This window comes from Plodia interpunctella, chromosome 20 (genome assembly GCF_027563975.2).
Source record: "Plodia interpunctella isolate USDA-ARS_2022_Savannah chromosome 20, ilPloInte3.2, whole genome shotgun sequence".
In the NCBI taxonomy this organism is placed as follows: domain Eukaryota; kingdom Metazoa; phylum Arthropoda; class Insecta; order Lepidoptera; family Pyralidae; genus Plodia; species Plodia interpunctella.
In genome coordinates, this window is record NC_071313.1 from 4,291,063 (window position 1) to 4,316,664 (window position 25,602).

General features: G+C 33.5%; 1 protein-coding gene across 2 annotated transcripts in view; it reads right to left on the minus strand.

Annotated features, from left to right (window-relative positions):
* Sox102F overlaps positions 1–25,602 on the minus strand; it is a 234,207-nt gene that overhangs the window by 63,439 nt on the left and 145,166 nt on the right. For both annotated transcript variants that reach the window (XM_053760217.2, XM_053760216.1), the window contains one exon: positions 5,869–6,402. In XM_053760217.2, the coding sequence (XP_053616192.1) occupies positions 5,869–6,398 (530 nt within the window). In that variant the 5' untranslated portion in view covers positions 6,399–6,402. The remainder of the gene's footprint in view (positions 1–5,868; positions 6,403–25,602) is intronic.

A 25,602-nucleotide genomic window follows, 5' to 3' on the forward strand; every position in this document is an offset into this window, starting at 1 on the left:
ATTATACATTAATCACGCTAAAACTATAAATTAGAAAATTTCCATTTTTGATTGTTAAAAAATAAACTCAATGACTACGATTTATCTAGAGATTTATCTAGAGATCGGCTGCTGCAGAACTAAAATAGCCTACTTTTCGGTTACCGCAGACAAATTCGCTGGCGAATCGCTGTCTCTTATAAAATACTATCGTATGTTTCATTTCAAAAACTATCTCAATTCAGTTACACGTAACAAGATTCACGACATACCGCCGTGAATACGCGGCTTCAGGAATAACATTTTAATTAGCGAAGTTACATGAGGCTAATTAGAGTGGACTAGACTTGTTATGTAAAACAATACAGTGGTTATTGTTAGCAGGCTAAATGTTGGCCAGTTAATTATTATAACTGTATGTGAGATTAGTGTTACGTAGGGTTGACTGTCTTACTTTCACTGTATTTTATAGAAGACGTACATACGTCCCGGCTTTGCTCGAATAAAAACATAATACCTATCCTAACCCATCCTCAGGGATAACACTATCTATTAATGAAAACCGCATGAAAATCCGTGCAGTAGTTTTTGAGTTTATCGTGAAATGACAGACAGAGGCAGCAGATTGGTAGGTCCGTGTTACCTCCACTTCTTAATTTTCGAGTGTGTTATTGCTAACACTGGTTCAAGTTAGTTAAAGTCACCTGAAGGCATCTGGCATGACTTTTAAAAACACCTACTGATAATTATACTTATGGTAAGAAGTAAATTTTAATTTACACACGAAATGGCATGTCATAACCCTAATTCGAAACAAATATGTTAGACAACTACCGTACAACGCTAAGAACATAACCTCACTAAATTTCATGTTATTTATAGTGACTTAATTTGGTGGACAGTGCTCAGCCACATCAAAGTGCAGCTTAAAGTAATATTCACTGCTGTAGGTATAGTGGTTTCTTGTACTAAATAATAAATAAGATTTTTACAAAAATGACATTTTTGACGCAAGCTTTTATTGTTGTCAGAGTGATCTTATTTCATTTAATGCTTGAAAAAAATGTCACGCACTTTGAGCTCCGAGGTGTGAGGATGGTACCCCCGCGGCCAGCTGCGTTCCTGCATTCCACTATCATGCTAGGTTAGGATGTAGAGTATGTCAATGAGATTATGATCAGGAAGAAGAAAAAAACTTCGGAACTTGTTTATAAAGGTGGTAATTCCATATCATAATGAAGCCAGATCAGGGGTTAAAACAACATGTGATAACGTACTGTATTATTCCAAATATTCAACCGTCGATCATAACAATAGTGATCGATAACGTTGATTGAGCCAAGGCTGGATAGTTACTAGGTTATTGGAAGAGTTTAAAATTGAAGTATAAATAAATATAAATATTTTTGGAAATTACCAATTTTCATTGGGTCTACAAATTTTAAAGGAGATTATAAGAAGATTTGAAATCTAAAATTTTAACCGAGAGACTATAATGATTTAGTACACTTTCAACATAAGAAAATTTGTTGAAAACATAGATGTATAGACTAATTAATATATATGTATGTCTCATAATCATCATTATTCACAATTAGGTGTTTCGCCAATGCAGGTCTTCTTTATAGATATATGGGGAAGGCCATTTCCATGCAGATGGGTCATGTCAACTCATTTTGCTTGGGCCCAATTTAGATAGGAGACATACAACCAACCACCAACCACCAACCACCAACCACCAACCACCAACCACCAACCACCAACCACCAACCACCAACCACCAACCACCAACCACCAACCACCAACCACCAACCACCAAACACAAACAACTATCTAACGGGCTATCCAACTATCCAACAGCTCACAATGCCTTCCGAATCATGTTTTTTTTTTTACGTTTTGAACTTCGTACCTGTGCAGCTTCTCCAATGCTGTTTAGGTACATTAGGATTGTGTATTCATATATCAGAATCGAGTCTATTATTCGATCTATTTGTAAAATTGGATATAGATATTGTGTTGATAAAGTGCAGGGGTTAAGGCGGTGTCGTGCATGTCAATATTTACTAAGCTCATTATCAGTGTAATTAGTATTGTGGATAATTATATCTGTTGATGTAACTAGGTGATACATTGTTTGGTTCTTTCTGCTTTGTACAGAAAAAAAATGCGCCTAAATTTTTTTGAGCTGGTAAGGCTAACAATTTATGCATTTAACATTTTTATACACATATGAATTACCTACATCTGAATCATTTTATGACTATAAATGTTTATTTTTTAAAACGTTATACTCATTTTTTTTTAATGGCCGAATCGTTGTTTACGAGCTCTTACCTACGGTTTGCTCGTTTCTTTTAGTTGCCTATTGATAAAAACAGCATGATCATATGTTTGGCAGTTAATAAGCTTATCGAGTTCCGGTAGACACAGTAAGAGAACTCAGTTAGGAAAAAAAATATAATGAAAAAATAAAAATTACGTTACGTAGCATTTTAGATTTTTATCACTCACTGACTGATATTTTTTTACATTTCTTTTTGAGACTACCTCTGTGGATATGCCCTGAAGGATATTTTATTCCCAAAATTCCCACAGAAGCAAAGACCTGAGGTACAGTCAGAAAAATATTTATTGAAGTGCCCAAACAATAAAAACTAAATCAATGTTACAGCGTTGAATATAGTCAGGTAGATTTTATGTGCGAACAGTACGTTTATTACTGCACATAATAATTTACAGCAAATGAAAATTTATGAAGCGAATAAATTTTCGATCCGTTAGGGGACACTTTGTTCAAAATTGTCAATAAATTGTCCGTTAATACTGATAGTGATCAACATAGCGAGTCTTGATCATACTATTATATTATAGGAAAAGTGGGTTGCGACCGGTCGTAAAATCAATCCCAAATGTTTAAAATTATCATAATTTAATATTTTCAAATTTATAAAAAATATATAAAGTAATTTAAAATGTTCAAAATGATATCGGGAGCGAGCTGATTATTTAACCGATACTGATAAATGACATTTCAGTATGTACGTATACTGAAAAATGTCATTTAACATTAAGTCAAAAATGCCATTTAGCGTAGCATTAAGTATGGTTAAACTTGAATGTATTCGAAAAAACAAAATAATATTTTAATTCTTATATTATTAGTTATTCTTTCGAAACGTCTTTGTATTTTTTTATTAATTATTATTGCATAAAAAGTCAAAAAAATTGGAAGTAATAAACGCGTACAAACATAAGGAGCGTGGTTATCACCAAAAGCAATGTCTAAATAATAAATTATCGTTACAAAATGTATTTCTGCTTTGCATTTGTAATTTAATTTAAATATACAAACGTAAAATACCTGTGATCCTCAAAATATCCTACAGACGTCACCGCGGCAGCGTTAAGCTATATAAAAGCCGTGTTAAGGTTTTATAGTGGTCCCCGGTGGTCGCCAACATTGTTTTTAATGACAGCCTTATGAGCAATCAAACTAGGCAGCTATGAAAGTGTCTCAGCGGTTTTATGTAGCATTCGGGCAATTAACTAACGTCATTAAACTGTAATGTACAATGCTTTTTCAGTTTGTATTTTGTTAGTCTGTGAAACGGCTTCTTTGTAGATGTTACAACACTGCTACATTAAATTTAGAGAAGAAATACAGAGTGGTTAACCACCAGCAAAATTTTCATGTACATGTACTGAACATATTGTGAAAAAAGTAACATATTTTTTTACTGTCCATAGTTCCGATACTAAGTCAGTTTACGGCACGGACAGCAAAAAAAATATTAATTAAATAAAAATGTCTTTGAATATTAATATTGTCATCTAAACCAACTGCAAAATTTTTATTTGTTTTAAACGCCTGTATTATGTCCACATACTTAACCTGGGATGGAACAGATGATACGATATAATGTAAAAGAAATGCTGTCGATGTGTGCAGAAATATTGTCGAATTATACATTAATGAAATATTCCTTGTTTCATCTTGGTTGCCTTGGTTAACAACCTGTTAAAACAAGGTTAGTTTAAATAATCGAGTATATATGATGATGTGAGAACGATTTTAGTCAGAGGACATCTTCGACAATTTTGAACTCCCTGGTGTGCTTCCATATGGTTTGTGTAGTCAACCTACAGATTGATTTCTTATTATTGCCTAAAATAATGCCTTATTTTATCTACATGCTCAGTCGATGGCACTGAACAACTTTTCGTATGGAAGCAACGTTGAAATCGCGAAAAAAAATCTGCTGATCCATACATTTTCCACAACTTAGGTACCTATTTAATTTTGTATACAACAGCTGGGTTTTTTTCGCGATTTCAGAGTTACTCCCGTACTAAAAGTTTTTCAGAAGTATTGACTGAGCCTGTAGACAAAATATTACCAATGTATAAAAAGGCACCCTGCATATAATTCTTAAAACCGCGGGATCTGTATAAAACGACACTATAATACATAATAGAGCTATAAGACACGAGTAAAAGCTGGCCATGCATAATAATAGTCCATTAAAAATTTATATAAAACCGTTTATTATGAAAATAGATATGTACGCTGCTGATAAGTAACTGGCGGTTACTTCCGTATCAGATGTAAACAATCTCAGACAAAACAAACGCGGCGAGGGTCACCCTGGTGTTATAATTACAAGGTATTGTTATCACTTTATCACTGTTTCTAATGTAAATACAAATGGACTCTGTTGTGATCGTACATTCTTATCAGAACATTTTAAAACACTAGAATTGCCATGTTATCCGGCTTCGCACGGGTGCAATATGCAATATTCTACTAATATTATAAATGCGAAAGTTTGTGAGGATGTTTGTTACCTTTTCACGCAAAATCTACTGGACCGATTATTATGAAATGTTGTACACGGGTAGAATATAACTTGGAATAACACATAAGGTACTTTTATCCCGAAATTTCCACGGGAATAAATCCCCGGGGCGCAGCTAGTGTTATATATATTGAACCTTCCTCACTCAATCTATTATAAAAATCCACATCAAAATAGGTAGTTTTAAAGATCAAGCATACATAGGGACAGACAGACAGTGGGGAGCGACTTTGTTTATACTGTATGTAACGATAGTAGCTCCTGTAGCCACGAAAGAGACCACTACTACAACCACTATGTCAAATAGTGATAGGTTGCTAACTTATTGTGTATGAGAGGAATTTCCAGTTTAAAGCTGTCTCCCTTTTGATTGATTTTACAATTTGCGAGGGACTGAAAGCAGCTGGTACATTCTATATTTTTCTTTCGCTTATAACGAATTAACATTATTTATTCGTTCTCAGTTTCTTTACGGCATCTAAAATAATTTAGGTAAATTTCACAATTACAAGTTCTTATTTCTGGCATTTAATGGTCTTGGCGTGAATTTATTCTTACTGTACCCCTTAGGTTCAACCTTCGCTATCCTATTCTAAATATCTTCTGCTGTTTTAATATTGACAATAATCTTGATTAAGAATGCATGGAATTCAAAATTAAGGACTGCATCAAATATTTTATCTATGTTTTTTATGGATTCGAATAAATTTGGCGTAAAATAAGCGGATGTAGAACATATATTGTGGAATTTGCACTTTTATTCAATGGAATCTAATCCATATATTTTCAGTTTCACAAATATTACTATAACTGGCCAATTTTTATTTTGGACATCTGTCGCAAAGGATGTAGACATTATGCCAGATGTAGATATTTCATCAAAAATCATATAGTATTCACTAGTGTCTCCAATCCTTACAGATTTTCAAATCTAAAACGTTTAACTTCGTTTATTGGTTACGATCTAACAATGTCTACTGACGTACGCGCCCTCTTTAATTCCATCTCCGATTTAAATAAAGGTACTTACTTGTTTTGCTTCACCGGCGTGGTTGACGGCGTCGGCCTCTTTTCTTCTTTAATAGTACTATTATTCATTTTCGACGTTAATCTCTTCAGAACATCGTCCATCGACCGCTTATGCGGCTGAGCTAACGACAGCGCGCTGTTATGATTCAGCAATGAATTGTTATTATTACAAAGCCCCAAGACTTTCGCCTCAGCACCTGGACTACTGCATTCTGAGGAGCCGCGTCTCCTACCTTGAAGGTCATTCACTTGATGAAGACCTAGGAAAGGGCCTGGTGCTAGAAGATTATTTGTCATGTCTGTATCAAATCTTTGCTTTTTTGTAGGTCTTTCGTCGTCGTAGTTTGAACCTTCTTCGCTAATGGAGCTTCTTGTTGAACAACTGGGGGAGAACTTGTAGAAGTTTTGCTGTTCAGGGTCGGACTCGGGATGGTCTGAGAAGTCCAGGGTGGCAGGGCCCGGTTCAGGCTTTTCGGAATCAGCGGCGCCTTCTTGCAATTTTGACGGCGGTGACTTCCGTTTAGATGACATGTTTCTGTGGAAGAAATACTTTTATTATACATCAAATACACTATAAAATTATATGTCTTACCTACATTAGGCACATATTTCGTAATCTGCATGTAATGTAAGTATCGAGCAGTTAAAAATAAAGTACCTCAGAATACTAATTGCGTATTATTATCAATTAATATGAATAACTTTTACAACTCTTTAAAATTAACTCAACTTTTTAAAATTTTACGACTGGATCTAATATATTTTTCAACTTTACAACTAATTTTATTTCATCTTTAGAATATAATCCAACTTAAATAAACTTGAATAAAATCATATTGGTCAAGTCATACTGTGATAACACACATGAAACACAAGAAGAGTAGAATCAGGAATGAACGACCGATTTAAAGAGTAACTATCTGAATCCTTTAGCTTCGTTTATTAAAACGTAAAACGGAATCAAGTAAGTCAATTTATACAATAATCAAGTAAAGTGCCAGAGTTACAAACAAGCCTGTAGATCGGGTCAGACGTCAAATGTATTTAAGTGTTTGTCTCCAAAACTCGAGTCGGGAGTAGCTTCGTTAAAGCACCTAATTGGCCTCACTAATAGTGCTAATTGCAAGCCTTTGGACTTAAGGTGTCCAGTGAACCAGCACCGACCAGCGTAGATGGAGCCTTCGAAATCTGAAGTTGAGAGGCTCACCATTGGTACATATTGGCAAAGAAGTGACAATGGAAATGTGAATTGAAGAAACATTCGAATTTGGAATTTCACAATACTTTGAAATTCGAACGTCACAGATCAGATTTTCTCGTCGATTGTGTTATATCGGAGAGGTATTACTAATAGTTATAACCAGATGGACTAACTTATAATTAAATCCAAGATTCTTTGTAGTTCTACAACCACTTATTTTGAGATCAAAATTTTATACGCGTAGCACGCCTGTAGTTAAAAAAGAGTGACACGATTCAAGATATTATAAACTACAAATTACATAATATCCAAGTGCCTAAAGAGATATGCGTAATTTGTTTTTACTACTTTGCAATAACATAACATTGCAGGTAATACATACAAACTTTTTGAATTGCCTAGCCTATGAGATAGGCATTTTGGAAACAAATAGAAAATACATCATTACATACTCGTATATAATACATCACTTCATCATAAAATATTGTCATTATTTAGAAAACTATCATATAACTCTCTTTGTTTATGTTGAACGATGGGTGTTACAGATGAATGATTTAGACAATACACTTTATCTAGCAATGTCAATTCTAAAACTAAATAACTCCATGTCTCAAGCAAGGGTTAATAGAACGGGTCGGGAGATTCTGGACCAGATTGTGTGATCTTGATTATTCTTGGGCTGTGTTTGTTAATGTCGAGATAAAACGTTTGTGATTCGTGTTTAGCACTGTTTATGCGTCGCAAAGCTAATCTGAGTGAGATGTACTCTCATTGCGGTGACAGAGATGTTTTCTGATAATAGTCAGGTATGTAAAAATAACGGTTAAAAGTTCAATAAATAAATATTAACGGTTTCCATATTTTTGTTTGTTTCTAATAAATTCATTGCAGAAAATTATAATTAATGTACAGTAAATTATAATTAATGTACAAGAAAAGTACATATGTATAACGGTTTCTTGCTTGTGGATTAGTGGTGAATTTATAATAATATAATTTAAAAAACTTGTGTTTAGATCGTCATGTTCCAATTTGTTTCAAAATGTTTATTATGAGTACCTCAAGCAAGATATGTGTTTAAATATAAATTGATTTTGAATAATATAAATGAGTTTGATTTGTAATTATCGATTAATAGATTATAGGCATCGATTATATATTTTAGGCATCCTTAAAATTCTAACAAATTATAAACTCCAGATAAATAAACAATAATAAAAATTTTACATAGAAAATAATTTTCGGGTTATAAAGTGATTTTGTGTTATAATAATCAATGCTATCTTCATTCAAAGACATTTTCTGGGAAACGTAAACAAGAGTCGAAACTCGCTAGGGCAAAGGGACAGCATTGGCGTCTTCATTGGCAGAACTAACAAACGAATTTCTTGCGCAGCCTGTCTGGAGCCTTGATGTCTGTTTGCCTGTTTATTTAGCGTATCAACTCTTATCCCTAATTATAAGGACATCGTTTTTCTATTCAATTTGTTTGAAAGCTCGGGTAAAACAATAATAAATTAAACACAGACAGGAATCACACTAACAAAAAGATTCGAAGACATTATGTCTAGAGGACTAATTATTGGCAAGGCCAATTAGCTTTCGAACCCATTTCAAATTGAGGACGTTTTGCTCTCAGAGCATTATATATTGTAGTCTATGTGCACTCAAGGAGATTTAGCTTCCAAAACCTCCTGATCCGTAAAGTAATTATTGATAAAAATCGTACAAAAATCCGTTCTGTAGTTTTTGAGTTTATCGCGTTTACACGTTTATCGGAATTTTCATAATATGTAAGGACTAGGCCTGTGGCGGATACTAGACAGCATTAATGTGGTAGTCTTCTTAGTAAAGGTCCAAATAAATAAAATAAATCCAAATAAATATCTTTTACAAATCTGTCAAGTTGTTCTACATATTAGCGCGTTCAAAAACGTACATTCTTTTCAGTTTTATCATTAGTAAGTATTAGTAGATTTGAAATTGTTTTTGCAAATGATTAAGAAATGTATTTATAAAATACAACCGGAACAGCAGACGGGCGGAGCAGCTCAAGATAATTTTGGTGACCCATCCAATGACCGACCATAGTGTCTTGACCGCCACTAACACAGACCGAGCGCGCTAATGACTGCGCTATTGAGCTATTGAACTTATGCCACAAAGCTTTATATTTTAAAGGCCAAGAAAATTCAGACATTTAAAAAAAATAGTCTCTTTATGGATGCTCTATATTAAAGGTCAGACCAAGAAAATCAATAATAGGAAATAGAATATAAAAGACCCGTTAGCACAGTGAGGCACAATCGCATTACACCGCCGACAGAAAGGGAAGTGACAACGAGGTACGAATATTCATCGAGGCATTCAATATTATTGATATGATTTAGTAAGAATATCAATATTATATATTTAAATCCCTCATTTTGTCATTTGACTTTCCGAGCTGAATGACTATTTTAATTACTAATCAAGGATAAGTTTCACCCTTGTCAACCTTGACGTTGACTTTAACCTGTGCGCTGCTGGCTTTTGTATAAAATGGCGTATGTACTTTGCGTTTGTTAAAGTTAACGTCAAAGTTGACTGGTGCAAACCACTCTAAGAATAAACCAATAATATTGTCCTTTATTTAAAAAAATATCATGTCAGGCAAACGTGTCTGCAGGACGACGATGATAATGAGCGATCCACCATGTTTTTGTAAATTGGTATCGGGGATAAACGTTAGTTCTATGTTAACGCCTAAGATTAAAGCTAACGGATCGCAATAATTCACTATTTCGATTTCACAGATGTTTGGGTTTAAACCCAACCGCAACTGAAGTTTAACTGTCAAATTGCGAACTTGACGTGGAATAATATTGGGGTCATCGTACATTTTTATAAAAGGACGCGTCCAGACCATCCAAATTCCTAAATAAGAAATAATCTATACTATTATTATTAGGAGGTAAGCATTTGTGAGTTTGTATGTTTGAGGCGAGTAATCTCCGAAACTACCTTTTGTAAGATAAGAATTTTGCTTATTGAAAATTAAATCTAATATCAAATGAATCGTGTATTTTATTTACCATTCTGAATGAGCCTGAAATCGATTTCGAGAACCATTCAGCACTAAATCCCTCAGCATTTGTCTTATTTCTCGTTAAGATCGCACGAGAAATCATCTATTAAACTATTTTCGTCCTTATGAGGACAGAAATAAAGATTTCCATAAGCGCAAGTGAATCTCTGTGGGTTGCAACTATTAATTTCCTTTTCATTACGTACACAATGGTGTCCTGCTGTGGTGCGAACAATATGGCCGATTGGCGGGAAATTTGACAAGTCAATATTATGTTCGGAAATATTTGGTACTTAATTATATTTTTGTCATAATTTTAGATGCCATCTCGTTTTTTGATGACGAGTTTATAGTAGGTAATTATGTGAGACAGATTAATGATTTATAGATCAACGGTTAGATCGTGTGAAATTATAATAAATACACAATCCTCTGATTTTAGCTTTTATCATAAAAATAAATCTATTCAATTTCGGGTATTACTACTAAACTTGTAGTAATATATATTCATAACCAAACTAATCAAATCGCTATAATAAGTCAAAAAAGTTTTAAATACAATAAAAATAGTTTATCAAAATGTAACTTTAAAGTGACAAAGCAATAAAAATATCTCGGCAAGTCAATAGGGCACAGCTGATTTCAATTTCTGAACGGAGGGCGTTGAACAATGTCGTCACCAAATTGGAAGCAAATTGTTTTAGTTAAACGAAACGCACACCCCTATTCACGCGAGAAAAGTTACTGCCAACATCGTTGTTACAGCATAATACTGAATTTTGGCATGTCTCTTTTGTTTTATCAATATTTCTTTACATGTTGTGTTTCGTTTCAAGGTAAAGATTTCGTCTTATCACTGTTTTTTTTAATATTATTTAACTGCATGTCGAGTTACCTCGCAAGGATCATAGATCTCTATGCAGCGGTAATAATAACGAATTTGCCATGAAAACTTACAAGGATGTAGTTCTTTTTGTCACTGTACCAACAGTACCAGCTTTAATTCGTTTTTGAGATTTCCTCATTAATCTATTTACAGATTTCCCAAGATCATGTTCAAAAGGTAACTTTACCTACATTCGAGTACTGATTTCCTCCACCTCCATAGAGCGTCGGAGCCCAGGGTCCACTTTCCTACTTTTTTCCTCCACTCCGCATGCTTTTCGGCATGTTGTAACATTGTACATAATAATTATATTTTATTTTTAGATGTGTACCTACCTAGTTTTTACGATTGAAATAAACGCATGCAAATAAAAACGTTCAGTTTTGTCCACAGGCTGTAGGCTTCACGAATCAGTCCAATCACATGTGAATATTTAATTTATGAGATTAACACTGCATCCTGTAGGAATGAAGACATCCAATCTATCTGAAGGAAATTGCCGATGGCCGGTCGTCTTCTTAGATAAACTACCGGTTTCTAGCCTTTAATCTATTAATACACGCGCTGATTGAATCCTAAGGGCCGTAAATCAATTGACTACTACTGAGCAGGTTTACTTGAGTCATAATCACAAGGGTTGAAAATTATTTTCATTAATTGATTGTGAAAATTCTTCACCGAGAGGAACATATTCTTGTTTTTTTTTACCGGCTCATCCCGGCTTCGCTCGTGTAAATACATAATAAACTATACACCTAAACCTTTCTCAGTAATCACACTACATAAAGGTGAAAACCGCATGAAAATCCGTGCCGTAGTCCGTGCAGTAGCTGCCGACAAAATGTTTCACATTTTGCCAGTTTATGTAAATCTGTAATTAACTGTTTGGTTCAACAAAAATAAATTGTTGATTTTATCGCGAACAGACAGACATGGAAGAGGACGTTTTATAATTTGTATACATAAGGAAGGATAAATAAAAGACTGCACGAACTTGTAAATATTGTTTGGTTTTATTATAACTAAAAGAAGATAGAATTCAATCATCGACTTTCCGGACATTCTATTTATCTAATTTTTCAGCCAAAAATAATCATTACTTCGAAAAGACCCGAAAACACTGTCAGAAAATAAAAACGCCACGGGAGAAAAATATAAAATATAAAAAATGGAACACGATGAAATTGCCGCGGAGTTACAATGAGAAATAAAATCTAAATAGAAAATATTGTGCAGAGCCAGTAATCGAATGACGAATGCTAAACATTTTTCTTCCCTAAGACGGCGGACTCCTGAGGTAACTGAATTATTCTATTCAATAATAAGTTTATTTACAATAAGAGGTGAAATTGGCTGAGCGAAGCGTAAATTAGGTTTCGATAAGATATTTTGTTGTTGGAAACATTTTTAATGGATTTTAATGCCTTATTTCGATTGAATGTGTAGTACATTGGCATTTTGTATATGAAGAAGGGAGGGTGTTATGATCAAGTAATGAAATGAAAAAATGAATTTACAAAAAATCTGTATTTTTTCGTAAAGCGTAGATTGAACTGTTTTTCTGACTATTAAATGTGTTTTTTAATTCATTATTAGCAGCGGTCCATTCGAATCGACTGACGACGGTCAGTTGTTGCTAGTAAATTGTGCATTTAAAATTAATAATTTTCGTAATACAAAATTTGACGTGAATGTAACGGTCTAGTTACTAAATAAATAGATTTAATATGATTACGTAAATATTTTTATTTTATAGTACCTTAGCGCAAAAATATCTACATTAATAACAAGACACTACAACAAAACAATACCAACATAATTTTGGTTGTCTTAAAAGAAAATGAAGATAATGTCACCAACATTAATTCCAAATCAATACATAACAGAAAGAAATCAAATGTTATAATCACGTTTTATTTTGGAGACATCAAAGTAACACAAAGTACCTTGCATCGCCGTAAAAATTGGCCCATTGAAAACCAGAGAAATTAAGGTGGAGGGGGAGCGAGATTATTGAGAGAATTACACGAAATGTCCCCGTACACAAAAACTTGAGCAAAATGACAAGGCTTAATATTTACACGGAGATAGCTAAACTGGATGTAACACAGTAAAAACACATTAATTAGGCATTATTAGAATTACTGGCAGCATTTGACAATAGCAGGCTAAAATAAAAAAGGTTTTATTTTTCGACGAATGTCTTGTTTAGTTTTACTACCAATAACAAAGTTTTTTAATAAATTGTTCTTAGATACCAGCTATGTTTACTAATTAAATATAGAAAACGATCAATTGATCGTAAATAATAACCACTTTTATTCAGGCAAGATTTAGCCTGAATAAAAGTGGTTATTATTTATTCGCTATAATGATTTAAGTGTGACATTAATTCACCTTTAACAATTGAAACTTACTGTTACTGATTCAATGACAAACCGACATAATATGTTTTAAACAAAACAATCTTAAAACATATATAAGCAAAAATGTAGCCCTAATCCTTCCAGTACACGCTCTACATCTGTGTAGGAACATTTTCTTGCGTCTGACAATAGGGTAAAATTACCCACCGGGTTTGTGACAGTCAAGTAGGCGTGATAACGTGGCGACAACTTTTATGGCAATTTCATTAACACACATACAAACGATGTTCTAGAAATGCCGTGAAATAAATTTAACACAATATTTTTATTGCTGATTGATTATATAAAAAAAAAATGTGTATAGTATTTTCAACTTGTACGTGTGCATAGAAAGGTTATTAACGAGAAAAAATAGTTTTTTAAATAAATTGGTATTGTTGAAATAAAATGCTTGAAATCTACATGTTTCACCAACTGTGTTATGCAAATATAAATAAGAGGGGAGAATAACTCTACAAAACAAAATCATGTATATTTCCACATAAATTTACAAAAATATATATATAAGCAATTAATAATTTATCTGAGTAAAAATAATAATGCAAACAATTTTTGATAAATTTTTGCAGACTAGCCAAAAAATAAACTGAAGGCGACTCCACGCAACTTCTTTTCCCGCCCGCCCTCTGAGGGTAATAAGAGGTCATTATGATTATCCCACAAACAATACTGTTAATACTGCGTGAACAATGTCCAATCATCAGTGAACACGGCTCAGAACTTCTGGCTTGGGGTGAAAATATTATTTTGAAAGTTTTTACAAGTGATCCAATACTATTTTTTTCTTTTTATAATGAAACAGGCGGCCCACCAGATGGGAAATGGTCACTGCAGCTTCTGGCAGATATATAAGACTAAAGGCAAAGATTGATATAATAATATTTTTTTTTATATAAATGGAAGTTGTTGTATAATTGTTTTATAATTAATTTGTTTATTGCACATACCTATCAAATCGTAGGTGTTGCCCGCAGGTCCGCGGTAGCTTATGTTTGACCTCGGGTCATGAACTATATTTATTCCAAATTTCATCTAAATTTTTTTCGCGGTTTAACCGTGAAAGCATGAATAGCATGCAACGAATACGATGGGTGTTAATTCTTGATAATGTAAAGAAGCAGAGAGTATAAGTACCATTTGACACTTTCGAAATATAACAATTCAATCACTGAAAACTGGATCTTAAAATACAAAGGAATAACAAATAGAAATTATCAACCAGATCATCTTTTTTTACAAAAACACAAACCTTTAAAAATATCTCAAAAATAGACATGAAAACGTAAAAGCTTTGGAATTCCACTAGTTTTCCCCAACTCGTGTCATAGATGAATGTCTGAATGCATTCTTTTCATTCATTCAGTGACCTAAGGCTCAGATTATATAAGGACGCGGCACAATGCCACTCATCAGCGTCTCTTGTTTAGGAAATTCACCGTCGACTCTGTATAACCCTTAATTGATATGTCTTATATTGGCGGGAAATTTTCCTTTACAAAATTTGACGAAAGTAGAAAAAAATGGGAATTTTTGATTATTTTTAAAGTGATGAAAAAAAAAAGACAAATATTTTGGCTATTTTATTAATGCAGTGAATGCTATTTGTGAAATTTCGTTAATACAGATATTTTAAACTTTTGAATAGTACTGTTATTTTAAGAGGGAACAAATCAGTAAGTCGCAAGGAGAAATATAAAAACATTGTGACTTCTTTCATCAGAAAATGATCAAGTAGTATCGCAACTGGTTCAACAGTTTCGGGAGAAGCCGGGTGAAATCGAAGTGTACCTTTATTGAAAGCTGCTTGTTCTCATTCCAACTATTTCGCTACATTTTGTTCGCTGTTTCCTTTTGCCAATTCCGTTCGCGTAATTTACCTAACAAGTTTGTTTTCTAGCTCTTTCAGTACTTTTTCGTTCGTTGCTTGTTCGACATAATATAGATTTCTAGCATTATGTTTTAATATTAAGTATATAGATATTCTTTACTGTTTAGGAAACTGAAAATCACACTCCTCAAATAAGTTTTTTGGTTGGTATACTTGTGAAAATGATTAATATAAGTAAAAAAGTAGTACAGAATCATCTTTTGTAATTTGCTAAGATCATGAATACATTCATCACTCACACACTTGTTTGCACTCATGCACTCAACCATGCCCCTGTCGCATAAAACAAACAAGTGCGCATCCTTTGAGCAACATAAACAATTGTCCAAATCAAAACAATGGTATACATCGCAAATATTATCTCCATCCCACTCCCGGTATCCCTACGTATAATGAACCATTCATACTGACAAACAAACTCCAACCAACCATATGCAATAATTCTATACGGCCAACTACAATTCCCAAACGTTATAAGCCCCTATCAAGTTACAGGGGATTTCAAATCAAAAATAGAATACAGTAAAACTGAAATTTAGGTGGCTGCTGGAATAGATGTAAATCCTTGGGCGACTGACAAAGAACAGAAGCGATTTCACGACATCAAAGTGGAACACGACATATTACGCTTCAAAATAAACACCAGAATAAATACATCGAAATGTTTGTTCGAAATATTCGGCAATGGGGTGATCATAAATTATCTGTTAACAGAGGGTAGTTTCCCAAACCCTTTTGATGGTTAGGATTAATTTACTGTTTGTGCATACATCGACTGTACCGGGATTTCAAATTAATAATAGACTACCATTCACTATGATACAGTTGGAGACTGTCTGGTTAAAATACACAATGAATCCCATCCCAGAAAGTTTCTAACGAACCAAATTGTTCAGAATGCGGACTGAAATTCGAGCTTAAAAATGGTAGCCTATAATTTGCACATAAAACACATCCTAATGGCCCCGTACGTGATCACTTATTCGGAGTGCACAAAGCGAGACATCTTCATCTGAAAGCAGACTGATTTAAATACATTATTCTTGTAATAACAGGAGCACCGGACGAGGGATCCTATTGAAGTCGTAGAATACATTATTTTAATTCGTACCACCTCTTTGTGACCCCATCACAGAATTAATGGATTCAAAGCCTTCTCTTCCGTTCGACAAAGAATAATTTGCTAAGTAAATGAACGGACAGACAATCCTGTTACGTTCCCGAGTTTTGTTTCGATGGAAGATTAAAGAGTGGCGAATTTGTGAAAGGGGCACCTTTCAATCTGAGCCTTTGTGCACGTTATCTCTGTTAATTTTGGGAGGTCAATGAATAAAGTACACAGTACAGATTTCGTTATATATCTTCGAGCTTTGATTTCGTTTGCAGATTTGGTAATGAGACATTGAATTTAAGTCTATTTGTCTGAGTATCTTTAGGTACCATTGAGTTAAGGTCTGGGATCTCTATTAAGATATTGCACTGCAGAATGGCGAGCAATAATCTAAATTGAAATGGGTTGAGTTCAAGAACGTAGAGCTAGTAGCAATTTAGTATTCATTGCGGTACAGAATAGAGGATCTATCGGAATTATTGTGCAATCTCAGGGGTGTTCCAACCCCGCCCCGTCGAGCTACGAAGGTCAATTTTGGCTTATTTTTTAAATAGCAATATGAGTTAATGATTAATACGATAAACATGTATATTCTCTTAGAAATACACTATCTATTAGTGTAAAACCACATGAAAATCCGTGCAGTAGTTTTTGAGTTTATCGCAAACAGACGGACGCAGCAGAGGACTTTTTTACAATATGTAAGGAAATAAAATAAAAATGGCGGATTGAAAAGATAATTACTTTATATGTGTTTAGAACATTGAACTAAATACTTTAATATTGCACTATTACAAAATGTTAATCGAATATCTATTGTAAAAAAACATCTTTTTGGAATTAATTACTAATTTTAAACTTACTAATTTTAACATCTTAAAGTTAGAACAAATCGACAACCGTTACAAAAACGAAGATCACAATAACTAAAATAAATATAAATAAAATATGTGAAAACTAATATAAATAAAATATGTGAAAACGAAGGAAATTCGCTTTCTAAGGCACTTCGATTTCTAGCTTCGTGTTTATTGTGTTTAGAAGGAAATCAGACGACTGGGGCTTTGGGGAGCGCCGTCACTTATTGTCAACCAAGTCTTGGTGACTTACTGATCTGCCATGCACGTCTTCATCTCATTCTGTATATAGATTTCTGCTTGCATTTTATGTATTGTTATTTAATAGTTTAGGCAGTTTTTCTTTCTTCTTTCACGTTCTTTCTTCACCATTATTATTTTTAGTTTCAAATTATCTCTATCAATTGTAATAGATTCTTTATCAATATCTTAATCTTGTAATCACATAATTATTAAAATAATAAGCAATACAGTAAATACGATGATATTTTTTTCGAGACCAAAAACATGGATTAAACATACACGATTAATCTGTAAAATAAACAGTGAACTAAATAATTCATATAACAGGAACGAATTCTAAATGGATTCACAAAATAACTGGGCACTTTACCACTAAATTAGGGTAAACACGGAATTTCCATAGGAAAACAGCAAAAGTTGACATCGAATAATATCGAATGATTTATATATTATTCATAAGGTCTAGGGTAAGCAACTACACCTTTGTGAATAATTTAGATGTTAGACACATATTATTTTTGTAGGGGACCGTGGTGCCCCTTGTTTGTCCCATAAAATATCGTTTGGGATGCGGTGGCGACTTACGTAACTTTTCAGCGTTTTTTGGGGTCATTTGGATATAAAGCATTAAAGGTAAAGAATAGTTTATTAGAACCAAAATCACAATGAACCGGCCACAAATATATAGTTAATGAAAAGATTATATAAGATACTCTAAGGGCACTTGGCAACGACTTCCATAAAGAAACTGCTGCTTATACAGAAAATAAAGAAATTTGCAGTGCTGCATTTATATTTAATGTAATATAATAAAAATCAATTGTTTTCATTTGTCACTTAACACTCAATCGTCAACCACACACGCTCAATTCACCAGCCAGATCTAAAGCCACTATATCGAGTTTAGTTTCTGTTTCCACATCAATTTCCTCAGCCTTGTTTACGTCGCTCACAATAGCTCAATCTAGAGCGATTCCAAACCGAATTACACTCAACAATCTCACGGCATCAACGCCATTATTAACCCTTTCAAGGAGGCACAATCTCAATCTGCGGTTATTTGTCAAACCTCCATAATGCGCTAAGCATTTCGTTTAAACACCTCGTTTTGGGTTTTTAGCGTTAATTTTGTCATGTAGTTTTGTGGTTTTTATTATTACCTCATTGTGAAATGGGTTTGCGGTTACAATTGTCCTTTTACTTGGTTGTGATGCAATGGTTGTATAATTCGTTTTGTCCTTTCTTATATAGATATTTTGCGATTATACTGCAATGCGCTTGCAATGTATACCAAGTTTTAAGTGTCATAGTTGTAGTGTCAAAACATCTATAGAGCAGGATTGCCTAAAATAACTGCATTTCAAAAATAGATATTGCATTTATAATTTCATTTTAATTACTTGAACATTAAACTAAACCTACCAACATTTGAACATTAACTAATACCAATATATTTTGTTATAAAATAATAAAATACATTTCTCTGTAATAATACCTTCACGTTTGCAATATATTATCACAATTAGAAACGATTGTATGGAAAACAATGAGCTTTCTCCAGAGAGAAACTACATTAGCGTCTATACAACTAAATTCTAAAGGCATTTCTTGACACAGGCTTGGATTTGTCACACTACGATTAGTTTTGGAATCTGCAAAGTAACTATTTGGGTCACGTAATCAATGTTTTGAGTACTTGATAGCTTGTACTTATTTAGCTCCTTGTACGCTGTCGAAATATTTGAAACCACGCTCAAGATATTTTTAGGTGATCAGACCTTAACATGCTCGAAAACACTCAGTATTTGAGTTTGAGTACTTACGTAAATACTTAATTATATGATTTTTGATGGTGGGCATCGTGGGTACTCCCAACCCATAGACATACACAATTCAACTCTTTATCATAAACATTATCTACCTTTTACCATATAAGTAGCTTGAAATAATTTCTAGTACAACTATTTTTGGCAATTTTTATTTTCACATCAAGCTAATTTGGCGAAATCATAAGAACACAGTCAGTTATCTTGAACCCAATAACTGTGAGATGAAGCGGAATAATCGATACGACAAACAAGGGCCGGTAATGTGTCTCGATTCATGGAAACACTATTCGATGGAGACGTTCGGATTAGAATCGATTCCGGTGACATTTCGATATTTGCGGCTTGTTGTTGTTGTGACACAAAAGGATTGGATTCAACCAAATGATACATTTTTACATAATAATGTCTGAAATGTCTTATTATCCTAACATTGGAACAATAACACACAAATATTGTTGAAATAATATCATCGCTGCCAATATTGCAGTCAACAACAACATCACCACAAATGAAGCAGTAACGAATAATTCAAAAATAACTAAACGAGCTGTGACAATAATGGTACAATGGACATTGTAAATCATAGGAAAACAGAAGACGAAACCCACGAACACGATATAAATATTCAACAATAGAGAGATCAAACGAAAGAACAAAAGCATGGAACAACGCTGCCGAAATATAAAGTGGATTTTTTCACATTAAACGATATCGTAGTACATAATAATGTTATGGCTTCTGTCCAACACGCTAATATTGGGGAAGTAACGTTAGATCTCAAGGTTCCATTGCTTTCATCGAGGGACGTCTTTTCTCCAATAGCCATTGATTATGTTTTGCTGTCACTTCAAAGAGCCGATGAGCTATTGTGAGTCATGTAATAATGACATTTTCCATCAATTTTTCTTCGAATGCCAACCGTATACGATAGACATTAGTATAATATGTTAGGTATGTCAAATCTAGCTGTTAGATGTGGACATAATTGAGTGGATATTTTTGTTGAAGACGTCATAAAATGATAGCCTTAATAGTGTATTTGTATATTGTGTGATGAATCTTTATAAAACTTATTAAGTAGATATCTACTTGACTAGTCAAAACTGCGATGTGAATAAAGTTATTCTCGTGTAACATAACTTTTGTTGGAAATAAAAAGAAAGTTGTGTTTTCGAGTTACACTGATTTTTTATGTAAAATTGCATATTTAATGTGGTAAGTAAATAGTTGTATTCCAAATATAAAAATAAAGAATAAAATCGATAAAATTTGTCAGTTATGTTTATTATGTCTGAAATCGTCTTCTTATGACAAAATGTATGATCGGGTCCGAAATCAGACAAACATTGTGCGAATGTGCAATTCAGCGGTGCATAAAATGCGCAAACGCACTGTCAAATTAAAGAAAAAACATTTTTATGAGACTGCTTGTTAGAGAGAGATTTATAGTTGGCATTCTTTTCAAAATTCATGTTGTGATCTTTTTGTCAGTCTTAATTTGATCAGTTCAAACAAAAGCTTTGAAATTACACTGTTTGTATGTCAACACGGGAATAACGTTTAATTAGTATAATACTATCTTGTAATTCGATTTAGTTTATATCATGTATGTCTATTTAATACACTTTTCCCGAATATTCACTGACATAACATGTTTGTATAGTGACTGGAAATTTATGATTTAAATTACTCACTACTAATCTAATAAAAACCTGGTGCAAAATCAGATAAAAATAATTTTGTGGGCCATTGCCGAAAATCACTCTTTGTTTTCCTCTGCTTAGCTACAAAATAAGGGAAGTAAGATGTGGCTCACTCACACGCTTGGTAAGTACGGGATAGTAAATTTGAAAAAAATAAGTTAAAGTTTCAATAGTCAAATTAAAAGATGACTTTGCACTATCTTTTACTTGTGTTACCTTCGTGACCCTAGAGGTCATTGCTACATTATTACATTCAGGGTCACTTTACTTCTTGCACCTCGCTCTCCCCCGGCAATATGATGTTCAGTAAAAAGTGCGCACGCAACATTTATTATTTTGAAATGCTTGGTACTGTGATTTTAGGGGTTCTCTGAGCACGAGCGTTTTAAGAGTAAACATTTTAAATTTTGAAATTGTAACACGTAGTTTTCCTTATTTAAATCTTGCCAGTCCGAATGAGTTCACGAGGTAAGCTTCTGTACCATAGTTATTTTGTGGTGAAAAATTATTTAAGAAGTCTCCCGTGCCATGATATGACGGATTACAGATTTACAACAAAGCGTTTTTTGTTTCAGTACGTAATAAATCACGAGAATTATTTCAATAAGAACGAGTTGTTGGCAACACTCTCAGGAGACAGTGTGAATGACAATAACAATTATTATTATCTAGTCTTATGGTTTTTGTTTGAAATTTTACAAACATACGGACGGACAGAAGGACCACAAAGACCCTATGTGGGTTCCATTTTTACCTTTCGATGTATGAAAAACTGAAATACAAGAGGGCGTCATCCCCAGTATCAAAGTTAAAGTTTTTCCTGGGCAGTGGTGGGCACTCACCAGCTCACTCTCGCTTGCTCGTTTGCATAACTATTCCAAAGTGTCACAGAATCCTCGTCGGGCGACTCCAACTCGCACTTGACCGTTTTTTTTCAATACCCATTTGTATATTATAAATATCAGTAGCTGTCATAATTGGCTTTCAGTAAAACGAAAAATTTTCACTGCGATAGGAAACGGATGTTGTTCCATTTAACTTTGTGTCTCTGTCTGTTTGAATTCCAATAAAACTTCGCCAGACTTTGCTGCAATAACATATAGAATTTGATGTTTTTGAAATATTCGACGAAGGACTAAGTTTTAAATCTGCGTTTATACATTTGAACATTCAAATGTTTTATTCAACCATCGACACTGGCCGAAATGTGTAATAATTTTGATATATTTGTATCTGTATGTCTGTTTTAATATTTAACATTTTTCGCCTGGCATTTTCACCTTATTTACCACTAAATTTCTATTAATATACACTAGACGTTACCTGGGACTTCCCTGCCGTGGAAATTTTAAGATAAAATATAGCCTATAGCAATCTTGGATAATGTATCTTCCTCATAGTAAAAGAATTTTTGAAATCGGTTTGGTAGTTTCGGAGATTACCCGCCTCAAACATATAAACTCACAAACGCACTCTTTATAATAATATCTATAATCAAATTGTAAAAAATAATAAATTCCAATTAAACAATGCAAATGATAATGCAAATATGATCTTTGGTCGATGTAAAAAATGTGTTGTTAACATTTTAGCAAAAACAAAACGTGAAACGGATACACAGATAAAAAAGTTCCGACATTAAATCAACAATGATGTTTACTTTAGTAATTGTTTAAGACTAGGTACTGTTATTATTACGGAATAGATTACGAGAAATGAGACACAAAAATACAAACGATGTCACCCTGATAACCTTTGGGATCTTTCATAAGAAACGGGAAATAATTGTGACACATAATTTCTAAAAATAAAGTAGCATACGCAACGATACCTATCCATAGATCATTCATATAGATCATAGACAAATTAAACACGCAAATAAAAACAAATTTAATGACTAAAGAATATTTGATAAAATAATTTTATTGACTTATTTATTCAACAACAGCGACGTACTAAATTACAATCAAATCTTGCTTGCTAGATAATATAACAACAATCACGCAAAATCTACTGAACGGTAGTTTACGATATCACATGGATTAATTTGGTTCTGAAATTGTTACAGGAGCAGTCCCTGGGGACGCAGTTATTAAAATCTAATTTTAATTCAGTGGGTAGAACGACGCTGCATAATTTGATGCTAACCTAAATATAACATAATTTAGTTGATAAAGAGACCAAAATAGAAACAATAAAAGATACAATAAAAACTTATCTTTGGGTCGATTGGCGGCTAAATGTCTGACCTATATATAGTTTTGTATATCTATACATACAAACAAGACAAAATAACAACAAACGTTATCATTCCGAAGTTCCGAGGTGCGATGCATTTAGAATTTGGAGTTCTTGGAACAAAGATGATTCAAACTCTAATAAATGTTACAAACAAAATAATAGTTTAAATTACACAAACAATTCAAATACTGACCGATGCTAACCTTTTCTTTGTAAAGTTATAGAAATAGAAAGTCAAATTAATATACACATCTCTATTGCATTCTACAGAAATGTTAAGAATTTTCGTCCATGTTTTTATTTCATCTGTCACATTGAGACTGTCCCTGATATTTTATTTGCTCTGCCCTAAACAAGGTCAGGTCAAACTAGTAGTATTGCTACTTTATGTGTCTCAATATTTGAAGAAATGAAAATAGTTTTTTCCAATTTAATTTATATATTCACTAATCGTACAAACAAATTTTGCGTATGAGTGTTCATGCGATGAGTCAGATAGTAGTAGGCATTTTTTTTATTCGATAGACATACCTCAAGGGTTCTCTCTACAAATGTGATAAAGTAACCTTCGAATGTTTCCGACTAACGGCCATGTCCGTCACCAACAAAAGCGAAGACGTAGCATAATCCTTTTGTCCATCACCGAGCACGTGGGATTCGACTACTGAGGAATCCGACCTTTGTACACCAACTATTTGCATACCAACTGGTTCCATCTATACGATATTAATCAAAGGTTTTATTAGTGAACATCAAAGAATAAACACAATGCTAAGATCTCTTATAAGGTACCCTCAATACCATTGTTACTTTTGTCTGAGGTTGATTTATGAGCGGCCACTGTTGTTGGGTCACTCCGTATTGTGTTGTCAGTTTTTGTTTGGCGTTCGCCGACATTGTGTACTACCCCTTCGGTCCGCTCCGGTCCAGCTCAGATGCCTTTATTCACGTCGATCTCACTTTGATGCCTCTAACCTCGTACAATGCCCCGGGATTGTGTGACTCGGAACAGATTTGTACCATCACAACCTTTGCATTATTCATAAGCATGTTCTTGAATCATATCTGCCTAATTGATTAAAAGTGTTGTGTCTAAATTAATTTATTCATAACGTATTGATATTTTTGAAAAGCTTTTGGCAGATATTTATAATCTGTACAAACACGCGTAATTTCTTGTAAAACAAAATGCAGAAAAAGAATTACTGATAACAATATAATTTTACCTTTGACAATACACAGGAAAAATTATAACGTATGTTTAAATATTACGGTTCGATTTCTAAAAACGAGTAGGCAAAACTCTTTTTATATTTTCTTATTTCTATCGTGATGTTCGAATAAATTTCGCAGTGTATGTATAATAAAAACCACAATTGATTATTTTCACCAAGGACAAATCTTACGAACTAGCATTTTATAATACATCTACGCAACTCAATGTCAAAACAAATCCCGAATTCCCGTCTAACCCTTTGTCCCTTAGCGTAAGTCCTTGACCGTCTATTGTGCCTTCATTGTGCAACACAAAAGGGCGGCTGGATTGAGCTGCCTTGTAATTTTCATGCTTCACTCCTCGCATTCTCGCTCAGTGGATGTACTACATCCACTCTCTTCCAAATCATTACGCTCTTCACTTTTGAATGTGCTCGCTGCGTCTTTATTACGAGGTAATACCTCATTGTGAAAATCTCATTCTTTATTAGACACCACATTGTGCGCTCCTGTACGCTTCTTATTGGCTCTCAGTGTTTTTTCTACATCTGTTTTGAGATTTGTAATGTTTGCGTCATCAATACTAATGATTGCAACCGGTAACACAATAGTTATTGTTGTGCCTTTGATTTGTCCGTAGGTAATGTCGGAATCTACATCGTCATTATATTTAGTGAGTGTGGCGTTTTGTTAATTTAGTTTGGTAACAATAAAATAATCATATTCCAATCCGGTAGCATATGTATTTTGTGTGTCATTATGTTTTGGTTTATAACTGTTTTTTATATATAAAGACAGTAGTCCATCAGCTTCAAATCAAAACTATAGTGAGTCCAAAAAATAAATTATTATTTATCATTCGCAAACGATGTTTTGGTGCACGAATATTCTTTGGCTTAGATTTAGCCTAAAACAAATGTAAAGTGGGTATATTTAAGTCATGTTACATGGCCAATATTCGATAGTTTAATATTCTCAAACCTTACCAAAAGCGAATTCTCAGCGAGATCTTTGTTTTAAGAGATGTGTTGTTCACATCGAAATTGAAGTCATAAAAGTTTCATT